Source organism: Lagenorhynchus albirostris, chromosome 14 (assembly GCF_949774975.1).
Source record: "Lagenorhynchus albirostris chromosome 14, mLagAlb1.1, whole genome shotgun sequence".
Lineage (NCBI taxonomy): Eukaryota > Metazoa > Chordata > Mammalia > Artiodactyla > Delphinidae > Lagenorhynchus > Lagenorhynchus albirostris.
The window spans coordinates 85,293,433-85,312,835 of NC_083108.1; the positions used below are offsets into that span (position 1 = coordinate 85,293,433).

The 19,403-nt window shown below is 41.7% G+C and overlaps 1 protein-coding gene across 3 annotated transcripts in view; it reads left to right on the forward strand.

Moving 5' to 3' along the window:
- Positions 1–19,403, forward strand: part of GLT1D1 (glycosyltransferase 1 domain containing 1) — a 138,113-nt gene that overhangs the window by 26,926 nt on the left and 91,784 nt on the right. For all 3 annotated transcript variants that reach the window (XR_009534662.1, XM_060120791.1, XM_060120790.1), the window contains exons 5-6: positions 9,236–9,272; positions 11,570–11,626. Coding sequence is in view for 2 of the 3 variants with exons in the window: in XM_060120791.1 (XP_059976774.1) it covers positions 9,236–9,272; positions 11,570–11,626 (94 nt within the window). In the remaining variant the exon portion in view is untranslated. The remainder of the gene's footprint in view (positions 1–9,235; positions 9,273–11,569; positions 11,627–19,403) is intronic.

Here is a 19,403-nt window from a genome sequence, read left to right on the forward strand (position 1 = left end):
GTGAGTTCTTTGAGGACAGGAACAAGGTGTGGTTCACCCCTGTATCCCTAGAGGGTAACGTACCACCTCATGTTCAATAAATTCTTGTCCGATTGACTTGGCCAGGAAGGGATCCTTCTTTACAACTTTTTATTACAGAGATGTCCAAGCATATACAAAAATAGCAAGAATAGTAGGGTGAGCTCCTATGCGTCCACCACCCAGCTTACCATTCTCCAATCCTTTTTCTCTTTTTTGGCCGCGCCGCATGGCTTGCGGGATCTTAGTTCGGGGACTGGGGATGGAACCTGGGCCACGGCAGTGACAGCGCCAAGCCTAACCACTGGACCGCCAGGGAACTCCCTCCAATCTTTATTTATTTGACTCTCACCCACTGCCCCACCACTCCTGCGCGCACACACACACACACACACACTTTTTTTTCTGGAATATTTTTTTTAAAAGCACAACCACCGTGCCCTTTTACCTGCACGGGATATAGATTTTTTTCTTTAACACAAGCCCCATGTTATGGATCCATTTCTGTGCGGGAAGACCATAGCATGTGAGGAAGAAATAAAGAAGGGCTCAGGGATGTTAACATTTTTATGAATATATTTTGGAAGAACTCGAGGAAAGGAGTATAGATGCGGAGAGGAGGAGGAACAGGGTCTTTGAGCTGCAGACACATTGAATTAGAGACGAGTATTGGACTCGGGGATGAGTATCCAGAATGTAGCTCACAGTGTGGGGCTGTCATCAGAAAGGGGTGCAGCTGGAGGTACAGATGTGGAAGTCATCAGTGTCGAGGTGATACGCGATCGGTGATTATTCTTAGACGGGACTAACTTTTATTTTATTTTTTATTTTTTATTTTTTTGGCTGCGTTGGGTCTTTGTTGCTGTGCGCGGGCTTTCTCTAGTTGCGGCGAGCGGGGGCTACTCTTTGTTGCTGTGCGTGGGCTTCTCATTGCGGTGGCTTCTCTTGTTGTGGAGCACAGGCTCTAGGCATGCGGGCTTCAGTAGTTGCAGCACGTGGGCTCAGTGGTTGTGGCTCGCGGGCTCTAGAGTGCGGGCTCAGTAGTTGTGGTGCACGGGCTTAGTTGCTCTGCAGCATGTGGGATCTTCCCGGACCAGGGCTTGAACCTGTGTCCCCTGCATTGGCAGGCCGATTCCTAACCACTGCGCCACCAGGGAAGCCTGGGATTAACTTTTCGATGTAACGATGAGAAAACTGCGTTAAATGCATAGACCAGTTACGTTTTGGGCAGGCTTGCTAGCAGTGGTGAGAATATCCAGCAGTGTCCTGTCAAAAGATCTTTTTTTCTTTTTTTTGGCTGCGCCGCGTGGCAGGTGGGATTTCAGTTCCCTGACCAGGGATTGAACCCAGGCCCTCAGCAGTGAGAGCGCAGAGTCCTAACCACTGACTGCCGGGGAACTCCTGGAAGGATCATCTTACATGTCAAGATTAAGTTGACCATTTGCCTGTCACCCAGGAGGTCAGCCACACCAAATCTACCCTCATCCTAGGTTAGCAGTCTTTGTTTTCCGACAGATGCTTTTCCAAATATAATAACAAGGCATTTGAAGAAAGAAATGGAGAAGTTGGCAAAAATTGTTTTGTCTTGGATGATGGTGTCACAGGCAGCATCAAGAAAGCTCATAAAAGAAAGGATGAATTTGTTTTTATTGTTTAAAGTGGTGGAGGTTAGTTATTAAATTCGAATGTGAACCTGTTTTTTAATACCGCTGTAGTACTTTTTTTTTGGTGGATGATTTTTCAATAAAGTTCAGCTCAATACCTTTATTCGATTAGTTTTTGCAAATGAAAACTGTGTAGAAACAATATAAAGGTTCACTGTTCAGCCACATCTATGTAATGCTTTGAGATGGATTTTTGTGGAGAGACTACTGGTAGTTACGTGTTCGGAACAGTGATGCAGTTTTTGAGTAGTTAAGTTTCATGCTGCATTATTGAACTGCCACCTTTTGTTTTTAATTTTCTCCTTTATTTTGGTGAGCAGGCTTGGCTCAGGTCCAAACTTAGTTAACCTTACGTAATTATTATCAAACCAGAATCAAATTCCAATTATCCCAGATTAGAAAGATTTATGGTCTTTGCTTCTTACTGCTTTTGCGGTTTCATGTAGAGTCTATATAGATCAATATAATTTTGAGCATAAAATCCGGCCTAAAACTTGTTATTTTCTCAAACTTCATTTTTATAAAAACACAGGCTCACTCTTGATGCCAGTACTGTTAATAGAAATACAATGCACCCTACAAAGGTGAGCCGTGGATGTAATTTACCATTTTCTGAGAGTCCCATTTTTAAAAGTCAGTGGAAACAAGGAAGATCAGTTTTAATAATCTGTTTTACTTAATCCACCTCCCCGAGTTAGCCAGGCTGCAAAGGATAAGGGTAAGGGTGCTCTCCCCAAACCTGCCCTCACTTTTGACACCAAGGGCAAGTTCAGGGGGTCCCCATCACCACCCTCAAGTTTGAGAAATGGCTTGAAGGACTCAGAACTCACGAAGAGCTACACTCGCTGTCATGGTTTATTACTGGGAAAGGATCCAGGCTAAAATCCGCCAGAGGAAGAGACGCCGGGGCTGGTCCTCCATCGCCCTCTCCCTGGGCAGTCAAGACATTTTGCCCTCTGCCTGTTGATCTATGACCATCTCAGCGTCCCGTTATTGATCTGAGACGTATGTACAGAGTTTTGCCAACCCAGGAAGCTCACTGCGTTTGGTGTCCAGAGTTTATCCTGGGGCTTCATTGCATAGACTTGATTGATCGATTGTTTGCACACAGGGTTGAATCCAGTCTTCAGGCAGATTGATACCACTTGGCCCAAAGTGCCCAATTTCCATCACATGGCTGGTCTTTCCGGCATGGCCAGCCCCTACCTAAGACTGTTAGCTGTGGCTGGCCTCACCCTAGAGAAATACATGCCCCTTAGGAATCACATAGATTATTTCCTAGAAGCCCAGGGCAAAAGCCAGACCACCTCTTGGCCAAGGCCAAGTTCCTAACTGCACACCTACTGTATCCAAAATCTTATTATTTCAACACATGAGCAACATAAAAATGACTAAGGTGCTATTTCACATTTTTTTGGTACTCAGTCTTTGAAATTGAGTGTGCATGTTACTTTCAGGAGGCACATTTCCATCCAGACCAGCTCCGCTTCAAGGGCTCAGTAGCCTCACGTGCCCAGGGCTGCAGTATTGGACAGTGCAACATACCACAGATATGCACGTGGGGAGCACCCTGATTCAAGCTTTCCAAAACATATGCTCCGATCTGGTCGTGGAGAAACATTAACAGGAAGGAGTGAAGGGAGGGTATATTTTGCAAGCTGTGGGTTAATTTCAGCCCTCTGACAAAGCTAGGATGCTCCTTTGGAAACATTATTTTGGGACCTACTGTATAGCACAGGGAACTATCTCAATGTTTTGTAATAGCCTAAAAGGGAAAAGAATCTGGAAAAACAATAGATAGGTATGTATGTACACCTGAAAGAAACACAACGCTACAAATCAACTATACTTCAATTTTTTTAAAAAAAGGCACAATGAGGGGAAAAACAAAGAAACATTATTTTGGAGGCTGTGTTGATGAGCACCCTTCTGCCTCTGGCTAACTTCACACAAATTAGTTTGATTGGAGTTCGATAAAGAGAGTTTTATTTTATCTCTTTTAATTTAAAGTGCCTTTGTTTGGGCCCGTTGTTTTTTGTTTTTGTTTTTTTTTTTTTTGCGGTACGCGGGCCTCTCACTGCTGTGGCCTCTCCCGTTGCGGAGCACAGGCTCCGGACGCGCAGGCTCAGCGGCCATGGCTCACGGGCCCAGCCGCTCCGCGGCATGTGGGATCTTCCCACACCGGGGCACGAACCCGCGTCCCCTGCATCGGCAGGCGGACTCCCAACCACTGCGCCACCAGGGAAGCCCCCGTTGTTATTTTTTTAGTGTTGTTTGTATCAGCCTTACTTTGATGTTGTGCCTACTTTGTAAGGGTCGCTGTCCCGGGGGCTTTGTACTGGCGTCCGCCTGCTACATAGTTAGTACTCATTGTCCAAGTTCAACATCGGCCGTGTTTTGGGACAGTGCTCCTCTGTCGGTCTGTGATATTATAACCTTGATTTCGTGTTTTTGGGAATTGGGTTCACTGCACATGTCTAACTGTGATATATGCATTGTGCAAATTTAAAACTAGTCTAAATAGCATTTTGATTCTTGCTACAGTGTGTAATAGACATTCAGAATACAAGTTTGGGCACTTCTAATTCTAGTCCGTGTTTAGAATACTTTCTCTAAATTCACCAGACTTTTACCAGGAAATGTAACTATTTCACCAATATAATTAAAAGCAAATTAGGTATCCACATATCTTAATTGAAGGCTTTTCTCTCTGCAGAAACAATGATTGTGGTTTAATTTGTCTCCACTGGGTTCAAAACCCCACAGGTCTGTGTAAAGTTTAACTGCACTGTTCACATGCTTTTTCTAAAAAAAAGTACTCAGCTAAGAGGACTTTCTCTAAATTCAAATATTTATTTATGAACTATTTAAAAAAATCTTGAGCATGAGTAAATACTGTTTGACACAGTTATCGAATTCAGAAAAAGCAGAGTGATAACCAACGTGGCACATGGATACACTTTGTTGAGGTTAGTGCTGAACTAAGCTTCCTGGTATTATTACTTTTTAGTGATTTTTTTTTTTTTAATTTGGAAATTTTGAGTCCCAGTCTTCTGGGGCCTAATTCATCTACCCTGCCTTGGCACTCCTTAAAGAAAAGTAACTTTCTGGAAGCAGTTAGGCAATACCTAAAGAGTAATTTTACTTTCACTGTGTACATATACTCATCACAATTCTTTTGGAAATTGAAATACAGAAAGCAAGACAGATCTCATTGGCTATCACTTGCCCGTTCATGGCACAGGGGAGCTCAAAAGGCTGATGTAGGTGTTAGTTCTTTTCTAATCTGAATGAGCTGCCTCTCGCCTAATTGCTGAATTATGCTGTCCTTTGAATTACTGTTACTTCTTCTTCTTCCTGCATGGCCCATCGCTTTGTATTTGATCATCTCCAAAAATCATGCTGACAGCGCAGGAGCTACACAGACCACATCTTTTATTATAGTTTCTATTGTAATGTGAACTTAAAAACATTCACCCCTCTGTTTCATCTTTGGAAACCCTAGTTTGTATGCTGGCCCTCCCCACAAATTTCCTGTAAGGAAAACTCCAGGGATTGGTCATATCTTAGGAAGCTAATCATTTTTAATAACTTCTATTAAGATTGGCTTCCCTCAGAGATTTCTTGATAGAACTGCACGTGTCCTTTGCATTTTTTTCCCCCATGTGAGATCCCTGGGAATTGAAAAGTTTTAAAGGAACTCAAAGGATGGAAAACTCATCAATTTCAGAGCATAGATTCTGAGTTAACGTTTCCCATGACCTGGGGCACAAGCTTTTGGGATGATCAGAAGCGTTGCTCTAATTCATCAGATTGCAAAGGCAGAGAACAGTAGGGGAAGCTTTTGAATAAAATCAGCAATGATTCCATGTTATTTGCTCCGTAGATTTAACTGTATTTTACTTTTTAATCTTCCTGGGAATTTTCTTGCTGGCATTCCTATTTCTTGAGTTGCTGGGCTAGATTACGTGTTACACATTCATCCTTTGATTTTGCCCAGGGTTGTTTGAGTTTCATCTTTATTTATAGCCTGTTTCATGTCAGATCCCATAAAACTGGATCCCAATTCGGTTCTCAGACGTCCTCCCCATCTCATCTGTGGATTTTTTCCTTTTCTTGAAAAATCTTTCCTTGTCTGGTTCAGTTGCAGGAATTTAGTGACAAGGTTGTTCCCCCCTCCTTTTTATTTTGAACATTACTATTATTAATTTGCCACGCCACGTGGCTTGTGGGATCTTGGTTTCCCCGACCAGGGATTGAACCTGGGCCCTGACAGTGAAAGCACTGAGTCTTAACCACTGGACCGCCAGGGAATTCCCTGAACATTATTTTCTTTCCTTACTTAAAAACAGTTTCTAAGGGAAAAGAGAAGAGGGAGAAAAGAAGAGACCCATGTCCCCTGAAAAATGCCCAATTTCTGTGTTTTGTGATGTATTTTGAAAGCTATACACTTACAGGCCATGATTTCTTCTAAGTAATTTGTAGCTGTTTTTAAATGACTTTTAACAAAGCCATCATCAGAAGTTGTAAAATAATATTTTTGTCACTAGGATGTAGAGGATGAAATTGTGCATAGATTTTAAAAGTAATATTTATTGTGGTTTCCATTTGGTGGAAAGCTTAATTTCAGAAGGTTATATTAATAAAAGAATGGGAAATCTTTTTGTTGTTGCTGTCTGTCTGGTGGTCCATTATAAAAAGGCATAACTGAGCATTTGGGTCTGTTACAAAGTCACATGTGTTTATAGGACACTGACTTTTTATATTTAGTAGTGGGTCAAATTAAGTAATGTTTTCTCATAGACTTTAAAAATGGAGGAAAAAATGGAGAATTTTCCCTCTCCACCCTTCCGACACACACACACACACACACACACACAGACACACACACACACACACACACACACACACACACACGTCTTCTTTTTCATTTTATGCATCAATGAGCTGATCTTCCAAGGGAAATGTTATATATAAGGACTTCGACTCATGTTATTTCAAGGCAAGTGAAACAACAATAAATATTGAGCAAAGAAAGCTAATTTGTATTTAGAGCATCTTAATATAGAAAATGATTTTCGAAATCAATATAAGCCAATTGGCTTTTGCCAGATCGCTTTTCTTACAATGATTAAAAATAACTCAGATGCAGATTTCCTTTATACTGTCCCTCTATTTTCTTGATTTGCTCAGATAAGATCTTCAAATACCATTTATGACATGTTTTAAAAGTCTATATTGGACTTGATACTTACTTGTTTTGGGGGGGAGTTCAATAGATTTGGGGGAAATAATCCTCAGAGATAGGTAAGATCAGCAGATAAACCCAGACATTTCCATATAGAGTCAACTTATTCTGTTTATAGAGTTGAGATACCCTTTTAATTAATTAATTTTTGTTTGTGCCCAAAGGAACTTTCTTGAGAGGAGCATTTGGGGTTTACATATTTCTAATTGCACGGCACAGTTCTAATGAAAATAGTAGTAAGGCTGTAATCTCCATTTTGCCTGACAGTCATGAATTGAATTTATATAGAATTATAGTGAATCTGTTTTTGTCAAACACTCGTGTTACCTTTAAAGTTAAAATGCTGTCCGGGTATATTTTTGAGAGTGCTTCAATATCCTTCTTATGGACATTTTTTGAGCCAATGTTGTAGGCTTAGGTCTGGTTAAAGAAGAGGCACTCTTAGCCTGCACTCTATTCCAGTACAATTTTCTTCAGTTTTCTAGTGAAATTATAATTTAACAAAAAGGAATCTTTTAGGGCTCTGAGCTAAACTCTGATTTCAAATGGCTGCTATTAACCGTTTTTTTTTTCCATTAAGGTTAATATCTTTTTTAACTAGTAGAGAAGAGATTTTTGAAGCTCTTTTTTTGCAGGCTTGCTATTTTAAGGGCATTTTAAAAGGGGCTGCATCCTGCTATGTGGCGTATGGAGGAGGATACTCAAGACTTTTAGAGGTCTCAGGTACCTCTGATGGATAAATATAAAATGTAGTGCTAAGGTCAAAAGCAAAACCAAACCAAGACTTGTGTCTCTGTACCAACTTCCTTATTTTTTTTTTTTTTTGGCCGTGCCGTGCATGGCGTGTGGGATTTTAGTTCCCCGACCAGGGATCGAACCTGCACCCCCTGCATTGGAAGCCTGGAGTCTTAACCACTGGACCGCCAGGGAGGTCCCTCTGTACCAGCTTCCATTCAGCCGTCCTAGGATGGCCAGAGGCTGCCTCTCCCAGAACCTTCCCATCCACCAGGCGGAGGGCAGGGTAACTCCCTCTTCTCCCCATTGATCGTCTCTCCCTTGTCGGGACTGCCTCACCTTTAGTTGGTTTCCCAAAACATAAAGCTGATTTGAGGATGAAGGTCAGAGTGGGTCAGCAGACCACATGCAATTCGCAGGATCCCGGTCACCTGGAGGACCACCAGAGCCCTTCACACACGTTTAGGTAGAGAGAGCACGAAGATGCAACTTCTGTGATGGCCACTCTTTACCTAGTTTAGTCGTTTCATGCATGGAGCTGATATTCGGGCCACATGGTAGAAAGATGCACCTTTTTAGACTTTATCACCAGAATGACCATATCTTTGATCACTTACGAGAAACAGCCCTCTGCACCTACTTGACCCTGCTGCCCTTTAAAGCGGATTTCTCACTCTGCTCCCGTAACCTCCACCTTTGGGTCTAAACCTGATTTTAAAAATATCTGTGTCACTGTTTCAAAACGAGCTTGAGAAATGGATTCTTTTTCTTTCTAGTAGTTTTATGAAGTTCCGCCAGAAAACACCACCAGGGATAGTACGTATGCATCTGGGGACACATATCTAGATCAGTCATGCAAGTGTCACGGTGTCCCTTGATGTCAAAGGGGCTTTGGGGGAGGTCCTTACAGGGTCCTTGAGACCAGTCCATTCACATCCTGGAAGAATCCGACCCCTGGTGCCTGTTCTCTTGTTTCCCAACATACTGGGTACCCCTCCTCCATCCCCATCTCCATCTCCCCCTCCATCCCCATCTCCTCCTCTGTCTTCATCTTCTTCTCCTCCTTTCTTCTCCAAAGGTGGGGAGTGTACTCTCTCTATTCAAGGGTTTGTATCCACAAACCACATTTTCCAAAACGTCTGCCTTCAACCTCAGCTCCTGATACGCACCTGATGGGCTGTATCCCTGGCATGTTCTCTGTCTGAGCTTCATCACTTTTCTACTCACATAGTAACTATAAATTGGTAATATTGCATTATGCCTGATTTAAGGGACCTCTTTGTACTTCTTCCCTTAGATAAGCTGTGTTTGTAATGGGCTGACCCCCATTAAAAGCAGAGGTAACTCTTTGCTCTGATAAAGTAACTAGTCTGTGAGTGGCTGTGTAGATGATTCTTTGTGATGTTTTCCAACAGGATATTTAAAGTAACTAGTCTGTGAGTGGCTGTGTAGATGATTCTTTGTGATGTTTTCCAACAGGATATTTTTATGGCCTTCATTTTCTCTCTAAGCAGCAATGGGGATGGACTAGCAAACTTACTTTTTTTTCTTTCTCCCCTCTTTTCAAAAGCCACATGCCAAGGATAAGATCTATGTCCAGAGTCAAGGTAAGAAATTTTAAATATATGTATATTTGAAAAAAAATGAGTCTTTTATCTTGTAGAGATACCTACTGAAATGAAATAACATGATGTCTGGGATTTACTTGAAAATAGTAGAATGGGCACACTTTTATTATTTTTAACATTAAGATAAAAATAAGACTACTTTATAAAAGAATAATTTAAAATGTTAGAAGAATGGTTAAAGAAGATATGGCACATATATACAGTGGAATATTACTCAGCCGTTAAAAAGAATGAAGTAATGCCATTTGCAGCAACAGGCATGGACCTAGAGATTGTCATACTGAGTGAAGTCAGACAGAGAAAGAGAAATATCGTATGATATGTGGAATCTAGAAAGAAATGATACAAATGAACTTATTTACAAAGCAGAGACAGACTCACAGACTTAGAGAACAAACTTATGGTTACCAGAGGGGAAGGGTGGGAGCAAGGGATAGTTAGGGAGTTTGGGATTGACATGTACACACTGCTGTATTTAAAATAGATAAACAACAAGGACCTACTGTATAGCACAGGGAGCTCTGCTCAATATTCTGTAACAACCTAAATGGGAAAAGAATTTGAAAAAGAGTAGATACATGTATATGTAAAACTGAATCAGTTTGCTGTACACCTGAAACTATCACTACATTGTTTTGTTTTTAATAAATTTATTTATTTACTTATTTTTGGCTGCGTTGGGTCTTCGTTGCTGTGTGCAGGCTTTCTCTAGTTGCAGCAAACGGGGGCTCCTTTTTGTTGTGGTGCGCGGGCTTCTCATTGCGGTGGCTTCTCGTTGCGGAGCACGGGCTCTAGGCACGTGGGCTCAGTAGTTGTGGCTCGTGGGCTCTAGAGCGCAGGCTCAGTAGTTGTGGCGCACGGGCTTAGTTGCTCCGCGGCATGTGGGATCTTCCCGGACCAGGGCTCGAACCCGTGTCCCCTGCCTTGGCAGGCGATTCTTAACCACTGCGCCACCAGGGAAGAACCACTGACGTGCAAAATCGAGATCAGGGAAACAGTAGCTCCAGAGAACATGTGGCTGATTCTGAGCTTAGGTGTGAACCCGTGCTGAGCCCAGGGTCACGCGAACAAGTCCACCTTATAAACATCACATTATCAAGGCTCTAGTGGTTTCAGGGATACTTTTAGCAGCAGAATCACTCATGAAATGAACTCTTTCTTGGAGCCCCCATTTAAAAAACGATGCACTGACTCAGTATGCATAAAAGGGGTGTGTAAGTGTCAGGGCAGGCCTGGGGTTGGACCTTCCATTCCTCTGCCACAGCCCCTCGTTTATAGCCACGGAAGGCGTTGGTGCTGCAGGAAAAACATGGGCTTTGATGCAGCGCGTGGGTTTGGACACAGCCTCTGACACCTAACATTTTGTATCCCGATTAACTGCAATGAATCTCGGTTTCCAGCCGGATAAACGAGAGGACTCAACCTGCTTAACAGGGATTAAGGGTTTCCAGGACCGGGTGGAACACATCCACTCACAGTCTGTGCTGGGGCAGGCGTGGAGTGGACTTTACTACAAACTTTACTAACTGTAGTCTGTATTAGTCAGTGTGAATGGCCAGCTTACAAGTGCCTTGGAGAGGCGGTTCGACGACTTAATTTACATTCCATAAAATTTCACATCTTTTCTGCTCTCGAGATAATCTGTTAAATGTTGCCTCTGGATTTTTGAAATCTTAAAATGTTCGTTTTTTCAGAGAACTTTAAACTGAAAGCTGGCTGAGAAACTGACACAGATAGCAGGAAATTATGTATGATTTAGAAGGTTGAGATGAGGAATTTTAAATACAGACATAATTTCTGTGTAATTTCTTTTAGAGTTTAGTTGGGAATGTTTGGGATACCTGTCACCTATATGCATTTTTTAGGAACTCAAGCTTTCTGTGACCTAGAGACAGTTTGGCCCAGGAATGGATGGTGGGGTTGAAAGTGATGGATCTTTTCTCCTTGGGAACTGTGGGCGAATTTTATTTTACTTTTTATTTTTGTTTTTGGCCTCACTACGTGGCACGCGGTATCTTACTTCCCCGACCCGGGATCGAACCCGAGCCCTCGGCAGTGAAAGCGCAGAGCCCTAACCACTGGACCGCCAGGGAAGTCCCCTGTGGGCTCATTTTAAACCTCACAGGCTTGGAGAGATTCATGGGGATTCAGCAAAGCCCTCAGAACTTTAGTTCTTTATAAGAACCGAGTATGACGGCTAGTTGAATGTCAACACAAAATAACTGGTTATGTCTCAACAGCATGAACTTTCTTTTGTTCTCTTTCCTTTGACCCAGGAATTGCAACAGTGCCGAACACCACCTTTAACTGGAACACCTTCCTTCAGCGTTCAGGTAAGAGATGAAATCTTCTGGTAGGATTTTGACTCAAGTGCATCTCGCCAACTTGCATCAGTTCCTTGCTAGGTTCACATGGTTTTGAAGAAGAGGCTGCCAGGGTCAAAGAAATGGACTCTTTGGGTAGAACAAAGGAGGGAGCAAGGCATGATTAGAACAAACTTGGTTTCTCCCCGTTTGCCGAGGTGTCGTCAGTGGTCCCATCCCAGTGAGGATGGGGGTGCAGCTGAGACGCAGGAGGACGCCTAGTGCCAGCCTCTGCGACGCTGCTCTTCGGACAAACCTCCCAAACACCTAGTATCTTGTGACGTTTGTCCTTATTAAGGATGCCATCCTCCTGTGTTCATTCGGTGTTACGTTATTAGCTACACACATAAGAAGTGACTCTTGTGGGACTTCCTGGCGGCCCAGTGGTTAGGGCTCGGCGCTATCCCCCATGGGGCCGGCTTCGATCCCTGGTCGGGGAACTACGATCTTGCAAGCCGCGTGGCGTGGCCAAAAATTTAAAAAAAAGTGACCATTGTAAGATGAAGATCAGATTAAGAAACAAACTTTTAAACCACTTGAAATCTCAGCACCAAAAAGGAACTGCTATTAGTGTCTTGATATATCTTTCTCAACAATTTTACATATATATATTAATGCTTTTCATGCATTAATATATAATATTAAATTATAGCTGTATTAACCTATTATATATTTTTGTCTTTTAAAATCATGTAAATATATAAATATGTGATATTTGTATATTTATTGTAAATGCATAGTATGTATGATACCTATATTATTTATATTATATATAGATTATATATAAATTATATATAATTAGGTGTGACTTTATACTTTATGTTTAAATAATACATATGTATAAATAATCATATATATGATTTTTAAAAGACAAAAGTAGAGTCAAACTGTACTTACTGCTCTAACCTGCTTTATTTATTCATTATGTTAGTAACAATATGAGCTAACTTATTCTTTTTTAAAAATCTCTAAACTAAAGTAAAATTTACGTGGCGTGAAGTACAGACTTCTAGGGTAAGATTAGATGAGTCCTGACAAATGTATAAATACCCTAATCCAGACAGATCACTTTCCCACTGCTCAAGAAAGTTCCCTCTTGTGCTTTTCCATATTTAATTCCCATCCCTCTGTAAGGGACCCCATTCCAATCTCTATCACCATCGATTCGTTTTACCAGTTCTTGAACTTCATCTAAGTGGAATCATACAGTAAGTACTTTTTGCGTCTGGCATCTTTTTTGCTCAACATCATGTTTTTGAGATTCATGCATATTGTGGGTCTCCGTAGCTCCTCCTTTTTTATTACCGGGTCCTATTCCATTGTATGGATGTGTCCCACATTGTTTCTCTGTTCTCCTGTTGATGGACTTTTGAATTGTTTTCCATTTTTACGTACTATAAATAAAACTGCTCTCTCTCCACATTCTTGTGAATAGCTTGAGTGTAGGGTGGACCCATGCTTAACTTTAGAAAAGAACAGCCGAACAGTTTTCGAAAGTGTTGTACCACTTTACATTTCCGCAGACATTGATGAGAGACCTAGTTACGGTACATCCTTGCCAACAATTGGCGTGGACAGTCTATTTAATTGTAGTTGTCCTAGGGGGGATCATGAAATGGTATTTGATTGGTGTTGGGCATTTAGGTATCGATATCTTCCTTGGTGAGGTGTCTAGCCAGGCCTTTTGCCCAAATGTTTTAGTGTGTTGTCTTTTAATTCTTGGTCTGCAGGAGGGTTTTCTGCTTTTTTTTTCCCCCTGGGTAGAAGCTTTTTGTCAGATACGTATATTGTGAATGTTTTCTTCCATTCTCTGGTTTACCTTTCCGTGTTCTTAACTATGTCTTTTGAAGAGCAGAGGTTTTAAATTTTGTTGAAGTCTAGCTTACCAATTTTTTCTTTAACAGTTAGTCCTCTGGGGTCCTGCCTAAGAAATCTTTGCCTACCCTAAGGTCGAAAAGATATTTTCCTTGTTTTTTCCTCCCCAAGTTTAAGCTTTTCCATTAAGATTGTAATCCATCTGAAATTAAATTTTGTGTGTGATATTAGGAGGTAGGGATCGGAATTCATTTTTTTTCTGTAAAGTGCAGTATCATTGAAAATGTTTTTCAATGAATCACTCTGGTTCCTTTGCTGAGAGTCAGTTTACTGTGTGTGTTCCTTTGTGTCTGTATAAATCTACCTCTATGCCAGTATCATGCTGTCTTGTTATAGATTTATGGTGCGTGTAGAAATCAGATAGGGTTAGCCTATGACTTTGTTTCAGAATTGTTTTAGCTCTTCTAGGTTTTTTGCATATCCATATCCAAAATTTAGAATCATCTTGTCAATTTCTGTAAAATCTTGTTGTATTGAATCCACAGATCATTTTAGAGCGAATCGCTGTCTTAACAATAATTTGTCTTAAGATCTCTGAACATGATGTATCTTTCCATTTTGCTTGGGTCTTATCTTCATAATGATTTGTACAGGTCTTTCATGTCTTTTAAAAATATTCTTAAGGATTTTATTATTTTTGATGTGCTATAAAGGTTTTCTTTTTTTCTTTTTTTTTTTTTTTTTGCGGTACGTGGGCCTCTCACTGTTGTGGCTTCTCCCGTTGTGGAGCACAGGCTCCGGACGCGCAGGCCCAGGGGCCATGGCTCACGGGCCCAGCCGCTCCGTGGCATGTGGGATCTTCCCGGACCGGGGCACGAACCCGTGTCCCCTGCATCGGCAGGCAGACTCTCAACCACTGTGCCACCGGGGAAACCCTAAAGGTTTTCTTTTTATTTCAGTTTTGAATTTTAGTTGTTGCTAGTATATAGAGATACACTTGATTTTTGTAATACATTGGCATTATACCTTGAAATATAAATTTATTGGTTCTAATTACATCATGTTTTTAATTCCTTTATTGTATTTAAAATTCTATAAATGTATCCAAACAATCCTTTTGGCTGGGAATTTAGATTTTTTTTTAAACTTTTTGATATGCAGGGATGAAAGTTCTAGGACTTTCATCTTCATATGTTTGCCCAACTGTTTTCTTAGGAGCAATTCCTAAAAATGGAATTGCTGGATTAGATTATGCACTTAACCAGAGCTTTCACACATCTTACGTGATGTGTAAGTGTGTCAGCTTGGAAAGGTGACATCAGGGTGCGCGTCCATCAGTGAAGCTGGGAGGGTACCATTTTCTCTACATGTGGTACCACTGTGTTTTCTGTGCATGGCATGACCCAAGCATAAAAACGCTGTTTAAGCAAAATTTTATTGTATTGTACAATGTCTTGAAGTGTAAAAACTTCAGTTGTCCGCAGATGAAGCCCATAAGTTTATGCTATTTGGGATTATAACTGCCTTGCAGGCTGATCAGCCCTGTAATTCTGGTAAAGGTACTAGAACAGCTAAAATTATCTCAGCAAATACAATGTGAGGCCTGAGAAGTCATCTCTTTTAACCAGAAATACTTCTCTCTAAAGACGACAAAGCAGGGGGTACGATTAGGGGGAGTTGAAGTTGCAGGTCCTGCTCTAAATGTCAGAGAAGAGAGTGAAAATGCAAAATCAGCGCCCTGCCCTCAGCAGACAGGAGGACACCCCAGGCCTGTTTTTACTCCGAAAACTTCAGACAAAACCTCCAACACGTACTCCGTGTCAGCGTTCGCTTCCCTTGAAAAGAAGAAATTTCCAAACATTTGATTAGAAATAGTTTTCCAAGTGTTTTACATCAATCTCAGCAAGAATGGCAGAACTCCTGTCAGCATTACAAATGAACCCACACCATCCAATTGCTTTATCATGTCAGGAAGTGTAAGCCGTTATTCAGAACCAGGAGGCCCATTTTAAATGGCCTGTTGTGGGCTTCCCTGGTGGCGCAGTGGTTGAGAGTCCGCCTGCCGACGCAGGGGACGCGGGTTCGTGCCCTGGTCCGGGTAGATCCCACATGCCGTGGAGCGGCTGGGCCCGTGAGCCATGGCCGCTGAGCCTGTGCGTCCGGAGCCTGTGCTTCCCAACGGGAGAGGCCACAGCAGTGAGAGGCCCGCGTACCGCAAAAAAAAAAAAAAAAAAAAAAAAAAGGCCTGTTGTAAGGTTATTCCATCTTCTGTATATCAGAGGTCACTGTTGTGGTGTAACTAAGATTCATAATTTCCAAAAGGAGAGTGATTTGTCATCAAGGTCTGTACCCTGATGGTTGCTTGTTTCACCAGTCTTACTGTTGAGTGATTAACGGAATAGCCAGGACATTTAAACTACTCCGCAGACAACATCCCCTCTTGGGAACGTTGGCTTCACTTCACTCCTAATGTGTGCAATCAGAAGCTGTAAATACATTCAGAATATATGGGCTCAGGGAGGCTCCGGCGGGGACTGCGGGAGCTGACTGCTGGAGGATGGCTTAAGCGTTAAGGTGCAGATTTCAGCGGCGTCTCAGGGTTTTATGATCAGGTGTCTGTTCTCATTTGTACAGTCATTCATCTTTGTCAACTTTCAGACTCCAGAGGTAGACCATCTTTCTCACCCATCCTCTATCTCACCCTGGCCACTGGAGCATTCTGAACCTATGATTGTGTTTTGTCACTTCCACTCTGGGCTGAGACAGTGAAAACAGAAGTGACAGTGAACTTGATGCAGACCGTTAGTGATCAAATCCTCACCCTCTGGATTCCTATGAATTGTTAACCTTGAAATCGAGGGGAGTGGGTTGGGAAGGGCCTCACTGAACACTGAATATTAATAGGCGGGTAGCGGATTAGTCCCCAGGGTTTATAGTCACCTTCTTAAATATCTGATGTCAATTTCGGGGTTTATTCCCCTTTAAGGTATGTCTCGGGTTTGCTGAGAATGTTCAGTTATATCTCTAAGCCCAAGGTAACAAATTAACTAAGTCTCCTTAGTTTAAAACATGAAATCAGTTGTATGCCAACCAGATTCCATGATCAAACAGGTCAACTAGGAACAAATAAAGAATAAAATAGATGAAAGGCACTAAGTGGCATTGTTGTAATTTTTCACGCGATGTTCTCATTAGCTCTTCTGATCCGAAGGTATGTGTTTAGACATCAAGTTAGTTATCTGGTCTTTGTGTTTTCAGGTACGTCTTAAATGTTGTTATGATTCAGTGATGCAGGATTTTTGCTTTTAAATGCCAGTAACTAATGCATCTAGAGTAATGGTGCCTCTCAGGCCATCAAATCCCGAAACTGTGAAAGCTTAAACTTGACCCGGACACACCTTCTTGGTTTTTATTTTTATTTTATTTCTATTTTCACTGTTTATTTAATTTTCTCTCTTTCTTCTTTAAAACTCGATTTGTATTTCTATATGGAAACTCTCATATGCAAAACTCAAATGGTCATATTTTCCTTCCTCAGGCTGTTCCTAGGAAAACTCACTTGTTTTTTGTTTCTTGTTTGTTTTTTGTGGTACGCGGGCCTCTCACTGTTGTGGCCTCTCCCGTTGCGGAGCACAGGCTCCGGACGCACAGGCGCAGTGGCCATAGCTCACGGGCCCAGCCGCTCCGCGGCATGTGGGATCTTCCCGGACCGGGGCACGAACCCGCGTCCCCTGCACCGGCAGGCGGACTCTCAACCACTGCGCCACCAGGGAAGCCCTCTCACTTGTTTTTTCACATGGAAAATTCATGTCATTAGATCCCTGTATGCATTCACAGCCCCCCAAATGAGATTTTTCAGCTAAAAGTCACTAAGTCTAATTAACAGAAGTTCTTGAATTCTCTTCTTACAATCACACGTGAAAAAAACCAAAAATGACAGAGCTGCTGGAATAGAAAACGGCAAAGAAAGTAGCTTAAACGTGGATCGGGTTTCTATTCTAGAACCAGCGGATGGATGAGTCACTTAGAGGACTTGGGAGCGTCGTGCTTAGTCTGTTGGGACCGCTAGGGTGCCAGGCCAGGCAATCAACGCGTTTCGTTTTGTAGATCAAATACCGTTCTCCAGGCCATGGTAATACCGGAAAGACACGGCAATGGTTGCATTTGTAAGGGATGAGTTCCAGCCTTGACTTCTGCGAATCCCAGATGTGAGAGGAAAAGTAAAGAGAAGAAAAATAAGCTTGGGGTTAAAATGAGGAAATGAAATCCACTAAAAAAATTAGGTAGGTACCTGCCTCACCTCCAAACCTCTAGAGGCCAGTACGTTTTAGTTCTTTTTTAAAATCTAAGAATGAACACGGTACATTTCCCTAAAGTTGGCCAAGGCCCTGGGAGAAGCTGAAATGGAACTACTTAGAGTTGATGCATCCATGAGGTCGGGCCTGAGACCTTGGTTGTTTGATCAGGATTTTTGCACTGCATTTCCTGCAAACGATATTGTTGTATGGGAAAAGTGCGTGTAAGCTCTCAAACCCAAATGTTGTCTCTGCATTTAATTTAAAAAAAATTTTTTTTAAATCCTAGAATAAGACAAAGCCTTAAATCCTAGAATAAGACAAAGAATAAGACAAAGTTCTTTGTTTGATCCTATTTCTAATATAGGTTTCTAAATTCCCATGACATTTGATCTCCTGCCCAGGAAGAAGAGGGGGAAAGAGGCAAGAGAATATGGGATTTAACTCCGTCTACTTCTAGGGTCTGGTAGGTTGGGGGGATCTCAAAATCATTTAGTGAACTGGGCAGCAGCGCTTTAAAAAATAGAATAGAAAATATCAGAGTGCCTGTATGCAATAAATCTAAATGATTCTTTGAAACTGTACCGTGTCTGTGTGTCTGTATGTATAAACACATATTTCACGTGTACAGGGTTGCAGTATAGTGTGTACGTCTTACTGTAAGTCATAGTCAGCACATTGTGAAGATCAGTGTTGTAAATTATAGATTATTGTCTCTCGAGCTTGGCTTTCCTAGGGATCCTGGGGTACGTAGAGGGCCACGTTTCTCCAGCTTTACCTCACCAGAAGGCCAGCGGGTCTTCCGAACCTGCTGTTCTGAGTAGCTAACACGTGTCAGATCGAAGTCAAGCAACAAAGTAGGTTTCCAACAGCTACACTTGCCACAAAGCAAAAAGAAAGAATTAGATGCAGCCTTTTTACCAAGACATCACATCGGTTCTTAAAATAGGGCTTTCTTTGGGTGCCGTCTCTGGATGCCGTCTTTGTGTTTGTTTTGTTTTTGTATTTACTTTTTTTCAATGTGGTAATACAGGTTCTTTGATTTCCCCCTCTTTTTGGTACTTCCATGGTTCTCCTTCCGCCTTCCTTTTTTTCACTCCTTTTGTATAGTTGAATGGATATTCCATGTATTTACATGATGATGATGATGTAAGGGATGCTGTGTCCTTCTCACTGTATCACACCTGGAGACACATAACATCACCTTCTTCCATTACTGGTGATTTTTAAAAAAATATATCAACTCTGTGTGTGTGTGTGTGTGTGTGTGTGTAAATAAAGCCATGTGCACTGGGTTAAGGTTTCTTCCCTTAGTTAAGCGGGTGTCTTTCTCGGTTTCCCCATGTCCAGGTGTTATATTTCCTTTGTAATCAATAAGTTACTTTTGAGAAGGCACTTGTAATTTCTGTCCTCATCAAACTTCCCCTCACCAGTTTTAGCATTCATTGATGGTTCTTGCCTAACTCTGTGGGTTTGGGCTGTTTTTCACACCTGACCTTCCTTTCCTTAATGGTATTCTTCAATTTGTATCATTTTTTAAAATTTATTTATTTTTTATTATTTTTATTTTTATTTTATTTCTTTATGGCCGCACCACTCAGCACACAGGATCCTAGTTCCCTGACCAGGGGTTGAAC